This window comes from Panthera uncia, chromosome B1, assembly GCF_023721935.1.
Source record: "Panthera uncia isolate 11264 chromosome B1, Puncia_PCG_1.0, whole genome shotgun sequence".
Lineage (NCBI taxonomy): Eukaryota > Metazoa > Chordata > Mammalia > Carnivora > Felidae > Panthera > Panthera uncia.
Window position 1 is genome coordinate 88,115,229 of NC_064811.1, and position 17,920 is coordinate 88,133,148.

General features: G+C 40.4%; 1 protein-coding gene across 1 annotated transcript in view; it reads right to left on the reverse strand.

The window, feature by feature from the left end:
• Nucleotides 1-6: 6 nt before the first annotated feature.
• Nucleotides 7-17,920, reverse strand: part of PAPSS1 (3'-phosphoadenosine 5'-phosphosulfate synthase 1) — a 46,570-nt gene continuing 28,656 nt past the window's right edge. The window contains exons 5-6 of the mRNA XM_049631000.1: nt 17,105-17,223; nt 7-321 (exon numbers count right to left, since the gene is read on the reverse strand). Of these exons, the coding sequence (XP_049486957.1) occupies nt 121-321; nt 17,105-17,223 (320 nt within the window). The 3' untranslated portion in view covers nt 7-120. The remainder of the gene's footprint in view (nt 322-17,104; nt 17,224-17,920) is intronic.

Sequence of the window (17,920 nt, forward strand, 5' to 3'; positions counted from 1 at the left end):
TGATCTTTGCTATTTCAAAATAGATAAATCTTATGACATTAAATACATTAAATACATTTCCAAATCCTGGAAATTGTGACATAAACTACAACTAACCCCCAGCCACCAGTACCCATGTCCTCAAACATAGCTAAAAAACAAAGTATACAGATAGTGAGTATATATTAAGGCTAAATCACTAGGTACGAAGACCAACAAAGCACTTACTTTATTAATTTTCAATGCTGGCAATGTTTCTGCATCTGTTTTTGCCAGATGGAGTTTGTTTTCTGGCACATACAGTTCTTTTACTTCGTAAGAGGCATCCACAGGTACGATATCCTATACAACAACAAAAGTACAATTAAATGTTTGCCTCAACAATTTAAAGTTCTCCAAAGGGTGTCTTGAGGAAGTACACTAACATTTCAAAGTGAGACTTTATAAAAAAAAGCATAAAAGAGGGCTCTGACTGCGGTGCCCCCTCCCCAGTCAATTTTCCTCATGTCAGCTCTCTCAACAGAGAATATCCCACATACAAGAAGTCACTGAGTATCAAGTCCCATTGCCTAGTGAAAAGAATGAATTCCGAGAATGTGCCACATATGTAAAACCCAGCAACTGCAAAGAAGAGGTGACCTCAACTAAGAGGTAACAATAGAAAGAACTTGGAAGTAAATACAGTCACTCTGAATACAATCGTTATTATCTTTAACATGTCACCAAACCATTTTATTCCAGCTTTTGTATGCATCTTTATCACTAGCGATCACCTTCTCAGTCCTGCCACATGAAACCCAAGAGTATGTCAGCTTTACTCCCACTCTGGCAGTTTGGGGAACAGCACTTTTTGGTCCCATATGAAATGCAGTCTGGAAATTTTATCTGAACTCCAAGTATGCATTTACACAACACTGGGGCAATGCTTGTCTCTCAGAATATACAAGAATGTATTTGTGATTACCACAACATAGCTCTTGAGCTGATCTTTACAAGGCTTGTTCGCAACACTTATCATACCCCAAGGAGTAATTACTAAATGTGTTTAATTACTTCAACTTTCTTTTAAGCCAAATCTATTAGGTAACCTTTATAAGCATACAAAATTGTCAATGATTAAGGACTTTTCATACATGTATTTTGTCCAAGCAATACTTTGTTATTCAAAATAGAGTAATACTCAAGAGAATGAGAAGATAAGCCACAGACTGAGAAAAAATATTTGCAAAAAGCATATCTGAAAAAGGACTCTTATCTAAGATACACAAAGAACACTTAACATTCAACAATAAGAGGGGCGACTGGGTGGCCCAGTGGGTTGAGCGTCCAACTTCGGCTCAGGTCATGACCTCACAGTTCGTTGAGTTTGAGCCCCATATTGGGGTTCTGTGGTGACAGCCCAGAGCCTGGCTTCAGATTCTGTGTCTATCTCTGCTCCTCCCCTGCTCATGCTCTGTCTCTCTCTCTCAAAAGTAAATAAACATTTAAAAAAAAGTTTTTTTTTAATTCAACAATAGAAAAACAAACAGCCCAATATTTAAAAAATGGGCCAGAGATCTGAACAGAAACCTTACCAGAGAAGATCTACAAATGACCAAGAAACAAATGAAATGATACCTTACAACACGTCAGCAGGGAAAGGCAAATTAAAACAAAGAAACCACCACACAGCTATGAGAATGGCCAATATCCAAAATACTGACAAAAACCAAACGCAGGTGAGGATGTGGATGTAACAGGAATTCTCATGCACTGCTGGTAGCAATGCAAATGGTATAGACATTTTGGAAGACAGGTTGGCAGTTTCTTACGAAACTAAACACACTCGGAACGCCTGGGTGCCTCCATCAGTTGAGTGTCCGACTTTGGCTCAGGTCATGACCTTGTGGTTTGTCAGTTGGAGCCCTGCATCAGGCTCTGTGCTGACAGCTCAGAGCCTGGAGCCTGCTTTGGATTCTGTGTGTGTCTCTCTCTGCCCCTCCGCCCCCCTCTCAAAAATAAACAAACATTAAAAAAAAAAAAACCTAAACACACTCAATTGTGCTCCTTGGTATCTACCCAAATGAGTTGAAAACCTATGTCCACACAAAAACCTGCACAGATGTTTCCATCAGCTTTACTCATAATTGCAGGACTTGGAAATAATCATAATGTCCCTCAGAAGACAAATGGATAAACTGGGACATCCAGACAACGAGTGCAGTAGAAGAAACAAACTATCAAGCTACGAAAAAGACACTACAGAACTTTATACTACATATTACTAAGTAAAAGGAGCCAATCTGAAAAGGCTCCATACTGTAAGATACCAACTATATGACATTCTGGAAAAGTCAAAACTATGGAGACACTAAAAACATCAGTGTTGCCAGGAGTTATGGGCCAAGGGGTGGGGGTAAGCAGATGAAGAACCAGAGAAGAGGGCATTTTTAGGGCAATGAAATGATACTACCACAGTAGATAGTGTCATTATACATTTGTCAAAACCCACAGAATTTACAACCCTAGTGTAAACTATGAATTTTGGATGACGATGTTACACTAGGTATATCAATTATAACAAATGTACTACTCTGGTGAAGGGTATTGAAAGGATAGGCTTATGGGGGAAGAGAGCAGGGGGTATATGGGAACTCACTGTACTTTCCACTCAGTTTTGCTATCAACCTAAAACTGTTCTTAAAAATAGTCAATGGGGGTGGGGAGGGGTTGGCACCTGGGTAGCTCATTTGGTTGAGCATCTAACTCTTGATTTCAGCTCAGGTCATGATCCCAGGGTTGTGGGATCAAGATGCCCCTTGTCAGGCTCCAAGTGGAGCACAAAGCCTGCTTCAGATTCTCTCTCTCCCTCAGCCCCTCTCCCACAAATGCTCTCTAAAACAAAAGTTAAAATAATAAAAATTAGTCCATTAAAAAATGCAGAACAACAAAAGTAATTCAAAGTATCAATGGTGAGGGCCCCTGGGTGGCTCAGTCAATTAAGTATCCAACTTCGGCTCAGGTCATGTAAGTTGGAGCCCTGTGTCCAGCTCTGTGCTGACAGCTTGGACCCTGGAGCCTGCTTCAGATTCTGTGTCTCTCTCCCTCTCTGCCCCTCCCTTGCTCAGGCTCTGTCTTTCTCTCTCTCTAATAAAATAAACATTAAAATAGTTACTTTAATTTAAAAAAATAAATAAATAATAAAATAAATATCAATAGAAGAACCAGATTTTTGAAGACATACTCTATTTTCCTGAGGAGTAAGTGTGGGAAGAAACTTCCAACTTATATTTGGACTTATTAATATCTTCAGTAGAGGAAAAAAGCAATCAGATATGTGTATCAAAGCTAGCTGATCTCATAGAAGACCTAGTGCTACTATTCAAGTAGCCCCTATGGATTCTGAAAATCTAGAAAGATTTATTCCCAGGGCGCCTGGGTGGCTCAGTCGGTTAAGTGTCTGTCTTTGGCTCAGGTCATGATCTCACAGTTCGAGTTCATGGGTTCGAGCCCTGTGTCAGGCTCTGTGCTGACAGCTCAGAGCCTGGAGCCTGCTTCAGATTGTGTCTCCCTCTCTCTCTCTCTCTGCCCCTCCCCACCCCCTCAAAACTCAATAAAAACATTAGAAAGATTTACTCTCCCACATTTCTCCTCAAAGATGGAACAAAAGAGACAGTTTGGCATCAGCTAAATCGTATGCCAAAATCAGTCTCCTCCTACTGGTAAATTCAAGTCCTCTGATCTTTCTCATGATAAAACCAAGGATAAAGAGAGTAAACATGAAGGAAAAGAGAAAATAAGTAATAAAATTTCAACACAGGAAAGAAATTTAAAAAAAACACCACTTGCTACAATACCAAGTTTAGCTAATTGCTCTGGTGTGCAGACATGAAAGGTATTTTTGTCCCTTGAGCATCCCACTGCTCAGAGGAGGCGGCGGCAAGTGGAAAAGTGAGTGTATAAAACATAAACCATGCACACACCCCAGGGCACTTCATATACCTTCCAGGCCTTCTGCAATGAAGCAGCCAGCAGGCATCCACAGCTGCAGGCTATTCATTGTGTTTACATGGCTAATACTACGTGAGGACATTAAAGACAACGGTGAAGGAAGAATGACAGCTTCCACCACCTGCCTCTATTTTCTCTTCTCTTTGTAGGTTTCAATACTATACAACCTGTATTAATGAGGCAGATAGTTTTTTTGTTTGTTTGTTTTTTTATTTTGAGAGAGAGAGAACAGGTGAGAAGGGAAGGGGCAGAAAGAAAGGGGGGAAGAAAATCCCAACCAGGCTCTGTCAGCACAGAGCCCAATGTGGGGCTCAAACTCATGAACTGTGAGATCATAACCTGAGCCAAAATCAAGAGCTGGACATTCAACTGACTCAGCCACTCAGGTGCCCCAAGGCAAATTATTTCTAATGATGCCAAGCAAAAGAGGGCATGTCTTAAAGTTTGCCATTGGGGTCTAAGTGGTAAGTATACATTCACAATTTATATATAATACTTGATTTCACTGTGTACCTGAAGAGGAAATCACATATAGCAAAGTCTCTTGTTTTTTTGGTATGTCAATTATATCTCAATAAAACCGAATGAAAGATGACTCTTCTTATAATCTAGCAAAAGAAATAACTTATGGTCGTCCATTCTGTGCATTATAATTCCAGGAATTACTGTTAGTATATTTATTTTAAATTATAAAAGAGCAGTAAAGAGAATTTGGAATTGAGAAAACAAATCACCCCACATACAGTTATCGTTGTCATTTTTGTATATTCCCTTCCCATTACAGGGCACTGGTAGTTTCAGGAGTCTGTACAAAACCTATTATTTCATCAACTAAAAAATAAAAATTCAGGATCAACTTTTCCTGCACAAACAACATGACATGCATTAGGAGAACTGCACGCACCCTACCATGTTCAATTAGCTTCTAAGAAATGCAAAAGCTCTCAGAGGTCTTGAGACACACCCATTTTTCCAGCTGCAAGATAAAGACCAGAAATCCTCCACACTAGGAACAAATGCTAAAATGACATTACACAAAAAGTCAGGCATTCATTAACAGGAAGACCATGATAAAAGTTCACAAAACAGACTTAAAACCAGAAACAATAGAGACACAGTATCTTCAAAACCAAAGATGTTAGCATCTGTGAACCTGTCTCCTCCTCAACTGTTTAAAATAGATACATATGCATATATGGTACAGGCCTGTTGTGAAATTCAGTAATTTTAAATCTCTGAAGTGCAGTGGCGCCTGGGTGGCTCAGGCGGTTAAGCATCGGACTTCGGTCAATGATCTCTCGGTCTGTGAGTTTGAGCCCCGCCCGCATCAGGCTCTGTGCTGACAGCCCAGAGCCTGGAGCCTGCTTCGGATACTGTGTCTCTGTCTCTCTCTCTGCCCCTCCCCAGCTCATGCTCTCTCTCTCTCCCAAAAATAAACAAACATTAAAAAAATGTTTTTAATAAAAGTAAAAATAAAATACCTGAAGTACAGGGACTAACATTAATGCCCACTACCATTCCAGCATTGTCCTAAGGGCATATGAATGAATCCACTTAATCTGCATGCAATCCTACCTATGAAGATAGAAACATTCTCCTTTAACAGATTTGGAAATTGAGGCTCAGAAGAGGTTAATAACTGGCCCCCAGTCCCTGCCATACTATCTGCCAATGCACTTAACACAAAAAAAATATTCAATAAATATAATGTGCTTGCTACGTTCCAGGAGCTGCTCTAAGCACTCTGCATATACTAACTCATATAGACTCCTCGGTACAATTCTAAGACAGGTATGGTAATTCTCATTGAACAGACAAGGGAATTGAAGCCACAGAAATTAGGTATTTTATGTAGTTAATTGATAAATATTACAACTGGGATTCCAACTAAGGTCCAAATATTATCCCCCCTCCCCCAAAAAAAACCCCAACAACAACAAACCTTTACTGTCTCTCTCATGAAAACTAAGTTATGAGTTATGAGACATTCTGTCACACAAATTGTTCTTAGTTTATCTTCTTAGTTCATAATTTCCCAGGAATTCTGGTCTGCATGTGATCTTCACAAGTTGATAAAGTTCTACACAAAAACTAAAAATACTCAACATTTCAATTAGTCCTCATCACTTCCATGAAGGTTAAGTGAGGGATTTTCAACCAACTTTTTTCAAAACCTAGAATCCACAGTCGGGCAACAACATAGGGAACCCAGGGAAGAGAAGAATTTCACGGACACAAACAACTCTACATAAAGTTTTCTTTGCCATTTCTGAAAGTTACATTATTGTAAGAGTGGGAGATCTTTTTTACGTTGTAGGCGTTGACTATTCTGCTCTGCCACCGCATTTACCGCTGAAAACTGTCAACAGTTTGGGAGGGCCAGAGGACAGCATCCAACAGACTAATCTTTTTTACCCTTGTTGGATGCAACAGGGCATGCTGAGCTGGTTCCCAAGGCCGGCATCACTAGATTCGGCTCACAAATAGTGACAAACAGCAGCGGCACGCACTGTCCACCGTGATGCTCCAGGCATGTGGCTGGGCGCACGCACCTTGCTTCCACCCTGGAAACACCCCTCTCCAGAACCACACTGGACACTGGGGAATGTGAACCCACTCCCGCTGAAGAGACGCTCAAAGTAAGAACTGAGAACAAATATTTCTATGTATCACATCTTCCTTCCAACCACACCCTAGGTTAAGAGAACAAATATACAAATAATTTGTGAGAAAATCTAAGTGTCTCCAAGGAACTTGTTAGAACATCAAAGAGTAGTATCAATACTATGAGCTCAAATTATTTTTTTAATGTTTTGTGTACTCATGCAGCCATGAGCACATTTGGGATGAATACATTTTTAGTAACTTGCTACATTATATGCATGGACATGGAGGCTATAATAATCACTTTCTTTCAAGAAAGGGGAATTTTTTTTCATTTTGAATCAAAATCATTTTTTTCATTACAAGCATTACCCATAACTGTTCCCTTTTCAAAATTCACGTCCAGCAATATTTTTAAATGAATTTAGCCTCCCAACTTAAGTACAAAATTCTTCCAATGCTTAACTAAAGTCAAAAAAAATTCAAGAGGTTGCTACCGTTTTTCCCTTCCAAAATAAAAAAAAAAAAAATACATCAAGTGAATATTTTTTGAATCAGCACAAACATAACAGCACGAATCAAAAGAAACATGGAACATTTGCTCAAAGAATGCAAGTTCTATATAGATTCTATGTGTAGAGAGAAGAGAACACTCTACGAGGAATACAAAAAGAATTTTTTAAATGTAGACACAGCCAGTTTCTAGCACATTCTACTGACAAATCTTTTCAGTTTCCAAAACCACTGCCAAACATCTAAAAGGAGCAAAACCACCTCAAAGTGAGACAAGATATCTGGACAACATAACGTGAAGTCCCAGCCACATGAGCTATCCATTCTATTTGGGATTCATTAGGATTTCCAGAAACACAGTCAGCTGTTAGGAAACAATGTGTTCTTCTTCGACTCGTACACAGAAAACTTTTTATTTCAGGGAATTTCCTCTAAAACAAAAATAGACCACAAGCCAGGCCACGAGCAAGAGTTTATATACCTAAACCCCTCGCATCCAGTCTTAAGAGCACCGCAGTCACCCAGCTTTTAAGGATAAAGGGAATACAGGGGAAGCTCTTCAGTAGGGGGTCATTAATTCACATGCTACCAGGAATCACCTAGATCTAGAAATATTGAAATATTATGAATGTTTAAATATTAACTTAATTCTAAACTGTTACATGGGTATTCAAAAGTGGTTTTTTTTTTTGTTTTTTTTTTTGCTTGACTAAACACAATCTAAGAGCTAACACACTGTATCTGTAACCTTTGTTCAAAAGAACAATTGTTTGCTTTTATCTGGAAACTGGCAGACAGAACATTCACTACCTGAAAATAGTAGTAATCTTGCCTTCTCTTTTTAATCTTCCTAAAGAACTGTGAACACGTTAATAAACATTGTGATTCCACATTCTAAGTTTTGCCTTTAAGTATTTTCTGCACTTTTTTCTTCAGCCAAATCTGCTCAACAGATTTGAACACTACAGCTCATTCATATTTTACGTAACTATTAAATTTCTATTATCTACACTACATGCATCCAAAGCATGAACACCAAACGACATTCTGGCAACACTTTAAAACTGAGCTGTGAAGTTAGGTTTTTATGTGCAGTATAAAATCCATTTAGAGCACTAAACCACCATTTCATAAAAAGACAAACCTTTAAATAATTTATAGCAGTAGTAAATCTAGAGTTCCTAGCAGATTTAAAAACAGTATTTAAAATATCACTTTAGATTAAAACCAGCAGCAAGAATCCTACTTCCTTATGTCATAACACACCAAGTTAAATGCAATCCCAGCAGGCCATCTAGTGACCATTCAAGGGTTTGGGGAAAAAACTTAAATCCAAAATCCTCAGCATTTTTCAGTGCCTTCTACTTTCTTGAATAAAATGTGAAGATACACCAACACAAGCACATTAAGAAAATAAAGATGCTCTGACCAAACACTTGAGAAATGAAGTATTTATATAAACGAACACATTTCCTTATTCCAATTATAGTACAAAGACCAGACAGAAAGAGAAATAAGACAATCCAGGGACGACTGAGAATATACAACATTATGCTGATCAAAATACCCATCATCCTAAAATACCCCTTGTACAGAACATTAAAAACAAATTTTTCTTGGACAGTGAAACCAGTGCCATATCTCAAAGAACGTTAAAGAAACAATACCTGGTAGAATTCATTTCGGGAGAGTCTCTCCAAAGCAATACCAAGCATCAGATAGAAAAATTCCTTTGCTAGGTATCATGGAGACAGCACTTCTCAAACAGCTGGATTGTCTAGAAAGCCGCAACCATGCTATCCCTCTCTGCTCCAATAAAAAGTCTGTCATGGGGGCGCCTGGGTGGCTCAGTCACTTGAGCATCCGACTTTGGCTCAAGTCATGGTCATGATCTCACAGTCGGTGAGTTCAAGCCCCGTGTCGAGCTCTGTGCTGACAGCTCAGAGCCTGAAACCTGCTTTAGATTCCGTGTCTCTCTCTCTCTCTGCACCTCCCCCACTCATGCTCTGTCTTCCCCTCTCTCTCAAAAAATAAACATTAAAAAAAAAAAGTCTGCCATATATTACAATGGGAACTAGATATTTGGTCTTTGTCCCTGGTTCCTGGCACAGAGTCCTTAAAACCCATGGAATCTCCTAACTGGAAAGTGTGCTTGATATGATAATGTGATGATTCCAGGCTAAGGGGGTCCTCAAAAAAGACCACACCATACTTAGATTAGAGCGTTGGAACTTTCAATTCTGTCCCCAGAACTCTGGGCTGGGGAAGAGGCTGGAAACTGAGTTCAGTCACCAGTGGCCAAAGACTTAATCACGGCTATGTGATGGAACCTCCATAAAAGCCCTAATGGTTAGATTCAGAGAGGTTCTGAGTTGGTGACAACACGCCCACAAAGGGCATGGAAGCACCACGGCTCTCCCTGCCCCATACCCTGCCCTATACATCTCTTCCATTTGGCTCTTCCTGAGTTGTATCCTTTATAATAAACTGGTAATGGTAAGTAAAGTGCTTTCCTAAGTTCTGTGAGCTGAATTATTCAACCAGGGGATAGGGGGTCTGGGTAACCCCTGAATGTACAGTCAGTCAGGCAGAAATGTAGGTGTCTGTTTGCAGCTGGCATCTGAAGCGAAGGCAGTCTTGTGAGACGGAGCCCTTCACCTGCAGTGTCCAAACTAACTCTGGACAGTTAGTGTGAGAACAGAATCAAATTGCTAGACACCCAGTTGGTGTCAGAGAATTCGACAATTAGTTGGTAAGAGAATAAGACAAACCAACCTCAAAAATCTAACAAACTGAGGAACCCGAAAAAGAAACAAAATGTACTTAGCTTTATTATTTTAGAAATAAGATTTTCTTCTATGGCTTAATAACCCAAGCCACTCATTTACTATTTAGATTTAGGTGTCAGTACATAAGTAAATTGTAATTCATCTGGCAGGATGTGCCCCAGGTTTGCAAGTTAAATTAGGTAACTGACAATCACTTGTTATTTCACACTACATAGAATACACATTTCACACTAATCAGAGACAGGCACAAGCAATTTACTTCTTTACAAGGTCAACATTCCTTCCAATTTAGACAGTGCTGCCTCTGATCTGCTCTGAAGTACTCTGAAAGTAGGCTAAAAAATATGAACTCCTTCTAAGACCCAATACTCTCAAGTTCTCATTCCCAACTATGCTTAGGAAAAAAAAAATGGTCAATGAATGTGAAAAAGACCCACAGAAAAGACTGATACTTCAGACACAAACGAGAAATGGAAAGAATCTAGATAAAAGGCACGGCAGTTGGGAGAAGAATGGGCTCTTGGATCGCAGAATGCAACACACCGTGTTCAAATCTGATTCCACTCCCCGCCCCGCGCTCCCCACCCCCCTCCACCCCCGTCCTGGGACAAACAGCTTCACTTCTCTGACTTGTTTCTGCATCAGTAAAATGAGGATAATTATAACTTACTTCTCAGAGTTTTGATATAACATCACACGTATTTTTTTTAATTTTATTTATTTTGAGAGAGGAAGAGACAGCATGAGTGGGGGGAGGAACAGAGAGAAGGGGAGAGAGAGAATCCCAAGTAGGCTCCATGCTGCCAGCTGGAAGCCAATGCAGGGGCTCGAACCCAAGAACTGTGAGATCATGACCTTAGCCAAAACCAAGAGTCAGATGCTTAAGTGACTGAGCCACCCGGCACCCCCAACATCAAATGTATTAATGCTACCAGAACAACCACTGAAGGCCTTGCCTGTGTGGGAGTTCTCTTGGACTTCCATCTTTGCCTGCCACTTTCCCTTCTAGCGCACACAATTCCATTCATACGCATAATGCTGGTTACTGCACAACCTCTAACTTTATATCCTCACTCCTTGCTCTCAGCACTGCACTCGACATCGTCATCCCCTTCACTTCCCAGTCTAGATTTGTGCAACCAGCTCTACCCTGACCTCCCATGAGCCACCTCTGGAAAACCCTACAAATGCCTCTGTGATGACAATGAGGTTGTGCTGCATGTGCCACCCTGGACCACCAGGGAGGATCTGCTTCAGAAGGTGCAGACCACACGGAGTTCCCTTGCCATCAGGGTGCAGCAGGCAAATGGACTCCTTGCATCACCAACCATCAACTCCAAGCTGAACGTCAGGTGCTTACTGGTTTACCCATGTGCCCTAATGTTTGTCTGAGGTTCAACTTTGTGAAAAAAAAGAAAAAAACAATCAAAGGAGAATAAATGTCAGAACAGAAGTAGTAATGTACGGGTGTGTATTTCTTCCCTCAACTACATTCATAAATTCTACATCATGCTAATAAAAGAAAAAACGAATTTATACGTTCTAGTCTACAACTATAAATAATGGTAATTGAAACCAAAAATTAAGATCCATGAGGCAGAATTTTTACCGTTTAATACAATGCCACATCCCCAGTGCTTTACAACAGTACCCACTATGTAAGACACTAAGTATATGTTAAATTAACTAACAGGATCGGGGTGCCTGGGTGGCTCCATCAGTTAAGCATCCGACTCTTGATTTCAGGTCAGGTCATGATCTTGTGGTTTGTGAGTTCAAGCCCCATATGGAAGGACAGTGCAGAGCCTGCTTGGGATACTTTCTCTCCCTCTCTCTGTCCCTCCCCCATGTGTGCTGTCTCTCAAAAAGAAACAAACATTAAAAAAATTTTAAATTAACTAACAGGTTCAACCAAGTAAAACACAGAAATACATACTTTTAATGAGAAGTGAAGTCCCATCTTTTCCCCAAATGAGGGTGATACCAAAAGAAAGCAATTGCATCAAGAAGCCATTTGCGTTTCTTCTGTCACCACTGAGCTTTAGGATAAAAATAAAAATTTTTTCATGGGGCACCTGGGTGGCTCAGTCAGTTGGGCATCTGACTTTTGATTTCAGCTCAGGTCATGATCCCAGGGTCATGGGATCAAACCCTGCATCGAGCCCTGCACTGAGCATGGAGCCTGCTTGGGATTCTCTCTCCCTCTCTCTCTCTCTCTCCCCTCCCCATCCTTGGCCCCTCCCCCTACTTGCATGCTCCCTTCTCTCTTTAAAAAATAACAAACAAATAAATAATTTTTCAAGAGAAAATTTCCCCATCTTAAAGTAATATAACCAGAACACCTTTCTGGTTATAGATTTAATTACATTGCACTTTAGGTATGATGAGAACACTGTTGAAAGTAAAAGCCAGAGGCAAATGGATTAAATGAATCCTAGGAATTCATACACCCAGAATCCTAAGTATAAAATACAATATGTCCATAAGCAAATTACTTAGTATCTCTAAAACACCTCAGGGGTTTACTGTATTGAATAAAACCAGAGTACTTACACAAAATACTCAGCACAAAGACCACTTGGGAAACTGTCACATCACACTCAAGTGAGAAGTAGCTGAAAGCTAAACTAGGAGAAAGGTCACTTCCACCCAGATTCTAACAATCAAAACAAATATTTTAAAAGATACAAAGCAGGGTGCCTGGGTGGCTCAGTAGGTCAAGCTTCTGACTTCAGCTCAGGTCATGATCTCATGGTTCGTGAGTTATAGCACCAAATAGGGCTCTCTGCTGTCAGCACAAAGCCCGCTTCAGATCCTCTGTCCCCTCTCTCTGCCCCTCCCCTGCATGAAAGCGTGTGTGCACTAATATAAACATTTAAATATATTAATAAATAAAATACACAAAGTCCCACACATATGACCCTTAGATACTCAGTAAATGTTAGTTTTTTTATCTAGACAGAATGAAACTGTCCAATCATCGACTGTCTAGCAGGTACAACATAGACTAACTACCATCTATAAAGAAGAACAATTAGTATAATTATTGATTAGGGGCAAACACATTGGAAGAAAGGCTTTAATTAAAGCCACAGACACTAAAGCAAGCAACAGCACCAAGAAAAAAAACAGTAATAATACTGTGGCAGAATAAATACATAAGGACAATAATAAGAAAATACATAGCTTGGAACCAAACTGTGGAGAACCTTGAACACAGATCACCTTAATTCTATAAACCATGGGAAAATCAGTAAATTCTTTAGAGCAAAAAAAACAAAACAAAACCTAGACTACACTTTAGAAAGATGACTCTGTGAATGATACAGGATGGAAGAGAAGGCATATCAGGGGTGCCTGGGTGGCTCAGTTGGTTGGGCGTCTGACTTCAGCGGTCATGATCTCGCAGTTCATGAGTTCAAGACCTGCATCAGGCTCCCTACTGTCTGTTCAGAGCCTGCTTCGGATCCTCTGTTGCCCTCTCTCTGCCCCTACCCCACTCACACAAGCTCACTCTCTCTCTCTCAAAAATAAACATTAGAAAAAAAAATTTTTTTAATCTTTAAAAGGCATATCAAACTGGACATGGGGGTGACCAGTGAAGGAAATATCAGGTAGTACAAGCTGAAAATCATACGGGGGCAGTTTACCCTCAATTTTTAACCACTGGGGACAGGGGGAACTGCAAAAGTCCTGGGCATGACAGGCACTACCTGAAGTCTGTGTTTTCATTTCACAGAATCATGGTTAAAACCCAATTTAACACTAAACACAGGGTGAGATCCTGGATCAAATCCTAGTACAGGACAGGACCTTAGTGGAAAAACCTGTGAAATACAAGTAAATTTGTCATGTAGTTTACAGTATCTCACCAGGGTCAATTTCTTAGTTTTGAGAAATGTTCTATAGTCATGTAAGGTATTAAAATAATAGGAAGCTGAGTGAAGGATATAAGGAACTCTCTGTACTCTTTTACATTTACAGAAAAATTTTCTCAAAATAGTTTTAAAAAACAACAAAATCACCCGCTCACTACAAAAGAAGAAAAAAAAAAAAAGCCTCTATGTAGGTGAAGGGTCAAACCCAAAGGATGCTATTCTATGTAGGGCCTCAAAGAAGTGGTTAGGAATGAAAGTAAAGACAGAAGGGAGATGACACAGCACCCATCACATGCTAAGTTTAATAGCCCCATATAAGTATCTGAACTACCTGGTTTTAACTGGAGTCCCTAAAATGGCGTCAGAGATTCATGAGCCCCCTACATTATATATGAGAGTATCAATGTGTATTTCCCTGAGGTTCTATAAAACAATTCAGAATCACTGACTAGAGGGACACCTCGGTGGCTCTGTCTGTTAAGCATCTGACACTTGATTTCAGCTCAGGTTATGACCTCACAGTTCACGGGATCAAGCTCTGCTCTGTGCTGAGCATAGAGCCTGCTTAAGATTCTCTCTCTCCCTCTGCCCCTCTCCCCCACTCGTTTGCTCTAAAATAAAAAAATTTAAAAAGAGCCAAGTTATGATATAATTTCTATAATGATTATCGAAGTTTAATAATTCTAAGTGTCAATATACTGGCTACAACAGAGGAATGACTAAACTTGAAAATAAGAGAGTAAAAATTATTAAAGCTGACAAATTAACATAAAAAGAATGAAAGCACAGAGCACATAAACGCTGTGGGACAGTATTACATTGCCTAACATATGTCTAACTGGAATCCCAGGAAAAAGAGAAAGAATAGGGCAAAAGAAATATTTGAAGAGATAGTGGCCAAAAAGAGTTTTCAGAAAGTAATAAAAGAACAAGTCAAAGAGCTTGAAACTGAAAGAAAAAAAACCTAAAAATATTGAAAGACCCAGACACACCATACTCAAACTGCTAAAAACGAAGGAGTAAGAGAAAATCTTGAATTCAGGCAGAAATAAAAGGAAACATTACAAGGAGAGGAGCCAAGAAATGAACTTCTCATTGGAAGCAATGCAGGGGACCACAGAACATAGAATATCATCTTTAAAGTACTAAAAGGGACAAAACCCGTCAACTCAGAATACTATGCCCAGTGAAAATATCTTTTATTGTTTTTAATGTTTATTTTTGAGAGAGAGAGCGTGAGCAGGAGAGAGAGAGGCAGAGAGGGAAGGAGACAGAGGATCCGAAGCAGGCTCTGTGCTGACAGCAGTGAGCCCGATGAAGGGCTCAAATTCACAAACCATGAGACCATGACCTGAGCCGAAGTTGGGTGCTCAACCAACTGAGCCACCCAGGCACCCAAAAAAATCTTTTAAAAACAAACAGGTGAGAAAGATCTGGAATAAAGCCTTTCCAGACTCATGCTTCTGTGCCTCCCAGAATGCTCTGTGACACCGAAACCATGTTTCTAACACATCTCTAGCAGCTGCACCCTCTTATCCCCCCTTCCATCACCTACAGTGTAAATCCCTCAAGGACAGAGACACGGCTGATTAATCTTTGTATTGCCAGTGCTTAGGACTGTGACAAAGTAAGTAGTGAGCTTCTGACAGACGTCTGACTGCTGATGATGAAAAATGGATAATGAAGAGGGAAGCCAGAGGCACAGCAGCAGGACCAGCAGCAGAGCTCAGAAGCGATTAACAGGAAACCCAGACAGCACAAAGACGAAGCACAGAAAACCTCCCAGGATGGGGTCTCATGAGCCTGCAGACTGTACACCAACACATACGGAGAAAAACATCGGAGCGGTGCCATTACACATTCACATTGTTTCTACTCATTTGGCGAAAACATTTAGGGAAATACATTCGGGAGTTCCAGGTAAATTATCTGGCAGATATTTTATAATGTGAAAACAATTCTAAGGCCAAACATCTATAATATATCCAGACACAGGTAATGTTTTTAAGTTGATGTCTAATACATCCAGTAAGAAATACTAGATGACAGAGGATTATGGTAATAAGATTTTAAACATCAAGAGGGGGTTCAGATGCCCTAGGCCACAGTTAAAACAGAATGGGGCACAATGATGCATTGTTGTCTGTGTACCACTAAACAGGAGTTCCTGCACAGCACTAGGCAGCAAAGGTGGGGACACCGTGACTAGGAGAAAGAGTAACAACTGACGCCCCCCCAAAGGCCAGGTCCTCCCTAACTGAGTTAAGTGCATGACCCTCCACTGGGCCCATGGAAGTGTGAAGAAAGGAGCAGGGAAAGAAAGAAAAAGAATTTCTAGGGGACACCTGGTTGGCTCAGTCAGTTGAGCATCTGACTCTTAGTTTCAACTCAGGTCATGATCTTACCATTTCATGGGTTCAAGCCCACCATCGGGCTCTGCTCTGGCAGCGCAGAACCTGTCTGGGATTCCCTCTCTCTCTCTGTCTTTCCCTCCCCCACTCACTCTGTCTCTCTCAAATAAATTAAAATAAAAAAAGAATTACAAAAAAAAAGAATTAAAAAAAAAGAATTTCTAAACATGGTGACTGGACTAAACTCTGAGAGAATCATGTATCTAATAAATGGCTTGAGTCCTCGGGAAAATAGCCAGCCTCTTTATGTTTCTACATGCTCCGGAACCAGAGAAAGATCTTTATGTCCTGGAACCTTTCCCTTCCTAAAACTCAACCATAAGAATATCATCATGTTGCACAGGCTAAGATCTGGGCACTCTCTAAATGTCTAGGAAAAGTTACCTGCATTATGTACAATAATGTCGGGGCGCCTGAGTGGCTCAGTCAGTTGTGCACCCAACTTCAGCTCAGGTCATGATCTCATGGTTTGTGGGTTCGAGCCCCACATCAGGCTCTGTGCTGATAGCTCAGAGCCTAGAGCCTGCTTCGGATTCTGTGCTTCCCTCTCTCTGCCCCTCCCCCACTCACACGTTGTCTCTGTCTCTCAAAAATGAATAAACTATAAAAAAAAAAAAATACAATAATACCAAGTTGTAGAGCTAAATAATCAAGGCCGAATATTCTCTATTAGGTATTTGTGTGGTAAAACTACTGGTAAAATAAAAGATTTTCTCGCTCCCAAGCCTCCTATGGTTCACGTTGACCAACATATTTCATACTGTATACACTGGGGCCCCCACAACACCTAACACAGGGACGTACACTCTCAGAAAACTGTCAGCACCATATACTACATATTAGCATCACCTGTTTTTTTGTTTTGTTTTGTTTTTGGCGGGGGAAGATCACGAGATGAATGTTATTTATTCTGATGATTCTCTCTTTGACCTTCCCTTACCCGTTCCTGTAGAAGTTCCACAACCTGCTGGACACAGTCGTTCACATCACAGGAGTCTGTTTTCAGCACCAATTCTGGAGCCTCTGGTTTTTCATACTCAGAATCGATTCCAGTGAAACCTACAAAAGGTACCAGAGCATTGAAGGGGGTAGAAATTAAAACAGGCTTGTTTCTTTGGTGCAAGTCTCTGCTATGGTGAAGTTCATATTTACACTAACCCTTCTGAGTTACAAGGTTATATAGTATTGAAACTTCTTCCTTGGGAGAAGACTTCTGATTAAACTTTTGTTTCTCCTTTAAACATGTACAGGTAATTCTCACTCACAGTTCAACAAAGTTGCCACGGACACTAAGTGAGTGACTACTGAAGCCACTGGCCCCTAGGGGAAACATGGGGTCAGCTTCCTGCAAGGCTCAGTCATCACCAGATTCTTTTTGACACTCCTTTACAGTATGAAAGCTAAAACAGGAAGGCTGGGCGTCACTTTGTTCAACTTCAGCTGGGAACGTGTACTCGGGTGGGAGGACTAAAATTTTTGCCACTTTGTGTGTGTCCACAAGTGACTGCCTAAGCACCATGAGTACTCATGTGGGGGGTTAAAAATTTTAGCGGGTAGGAAAACTTGCAAATATGGAATCCTCAAATAATGAGGATTGACTATAACTTCTTCTGTCACCTTTTTTCTTTTAACTAAATGCCCAAACTGCCTATGAATAAATAGGAATAAATACCAAGTGATCCAGGGCATCTCAATGTCTCCACAGGAAGACAGAATACAGTACTTAAACCCTAGTCATAAACCAAACTAGATGAGG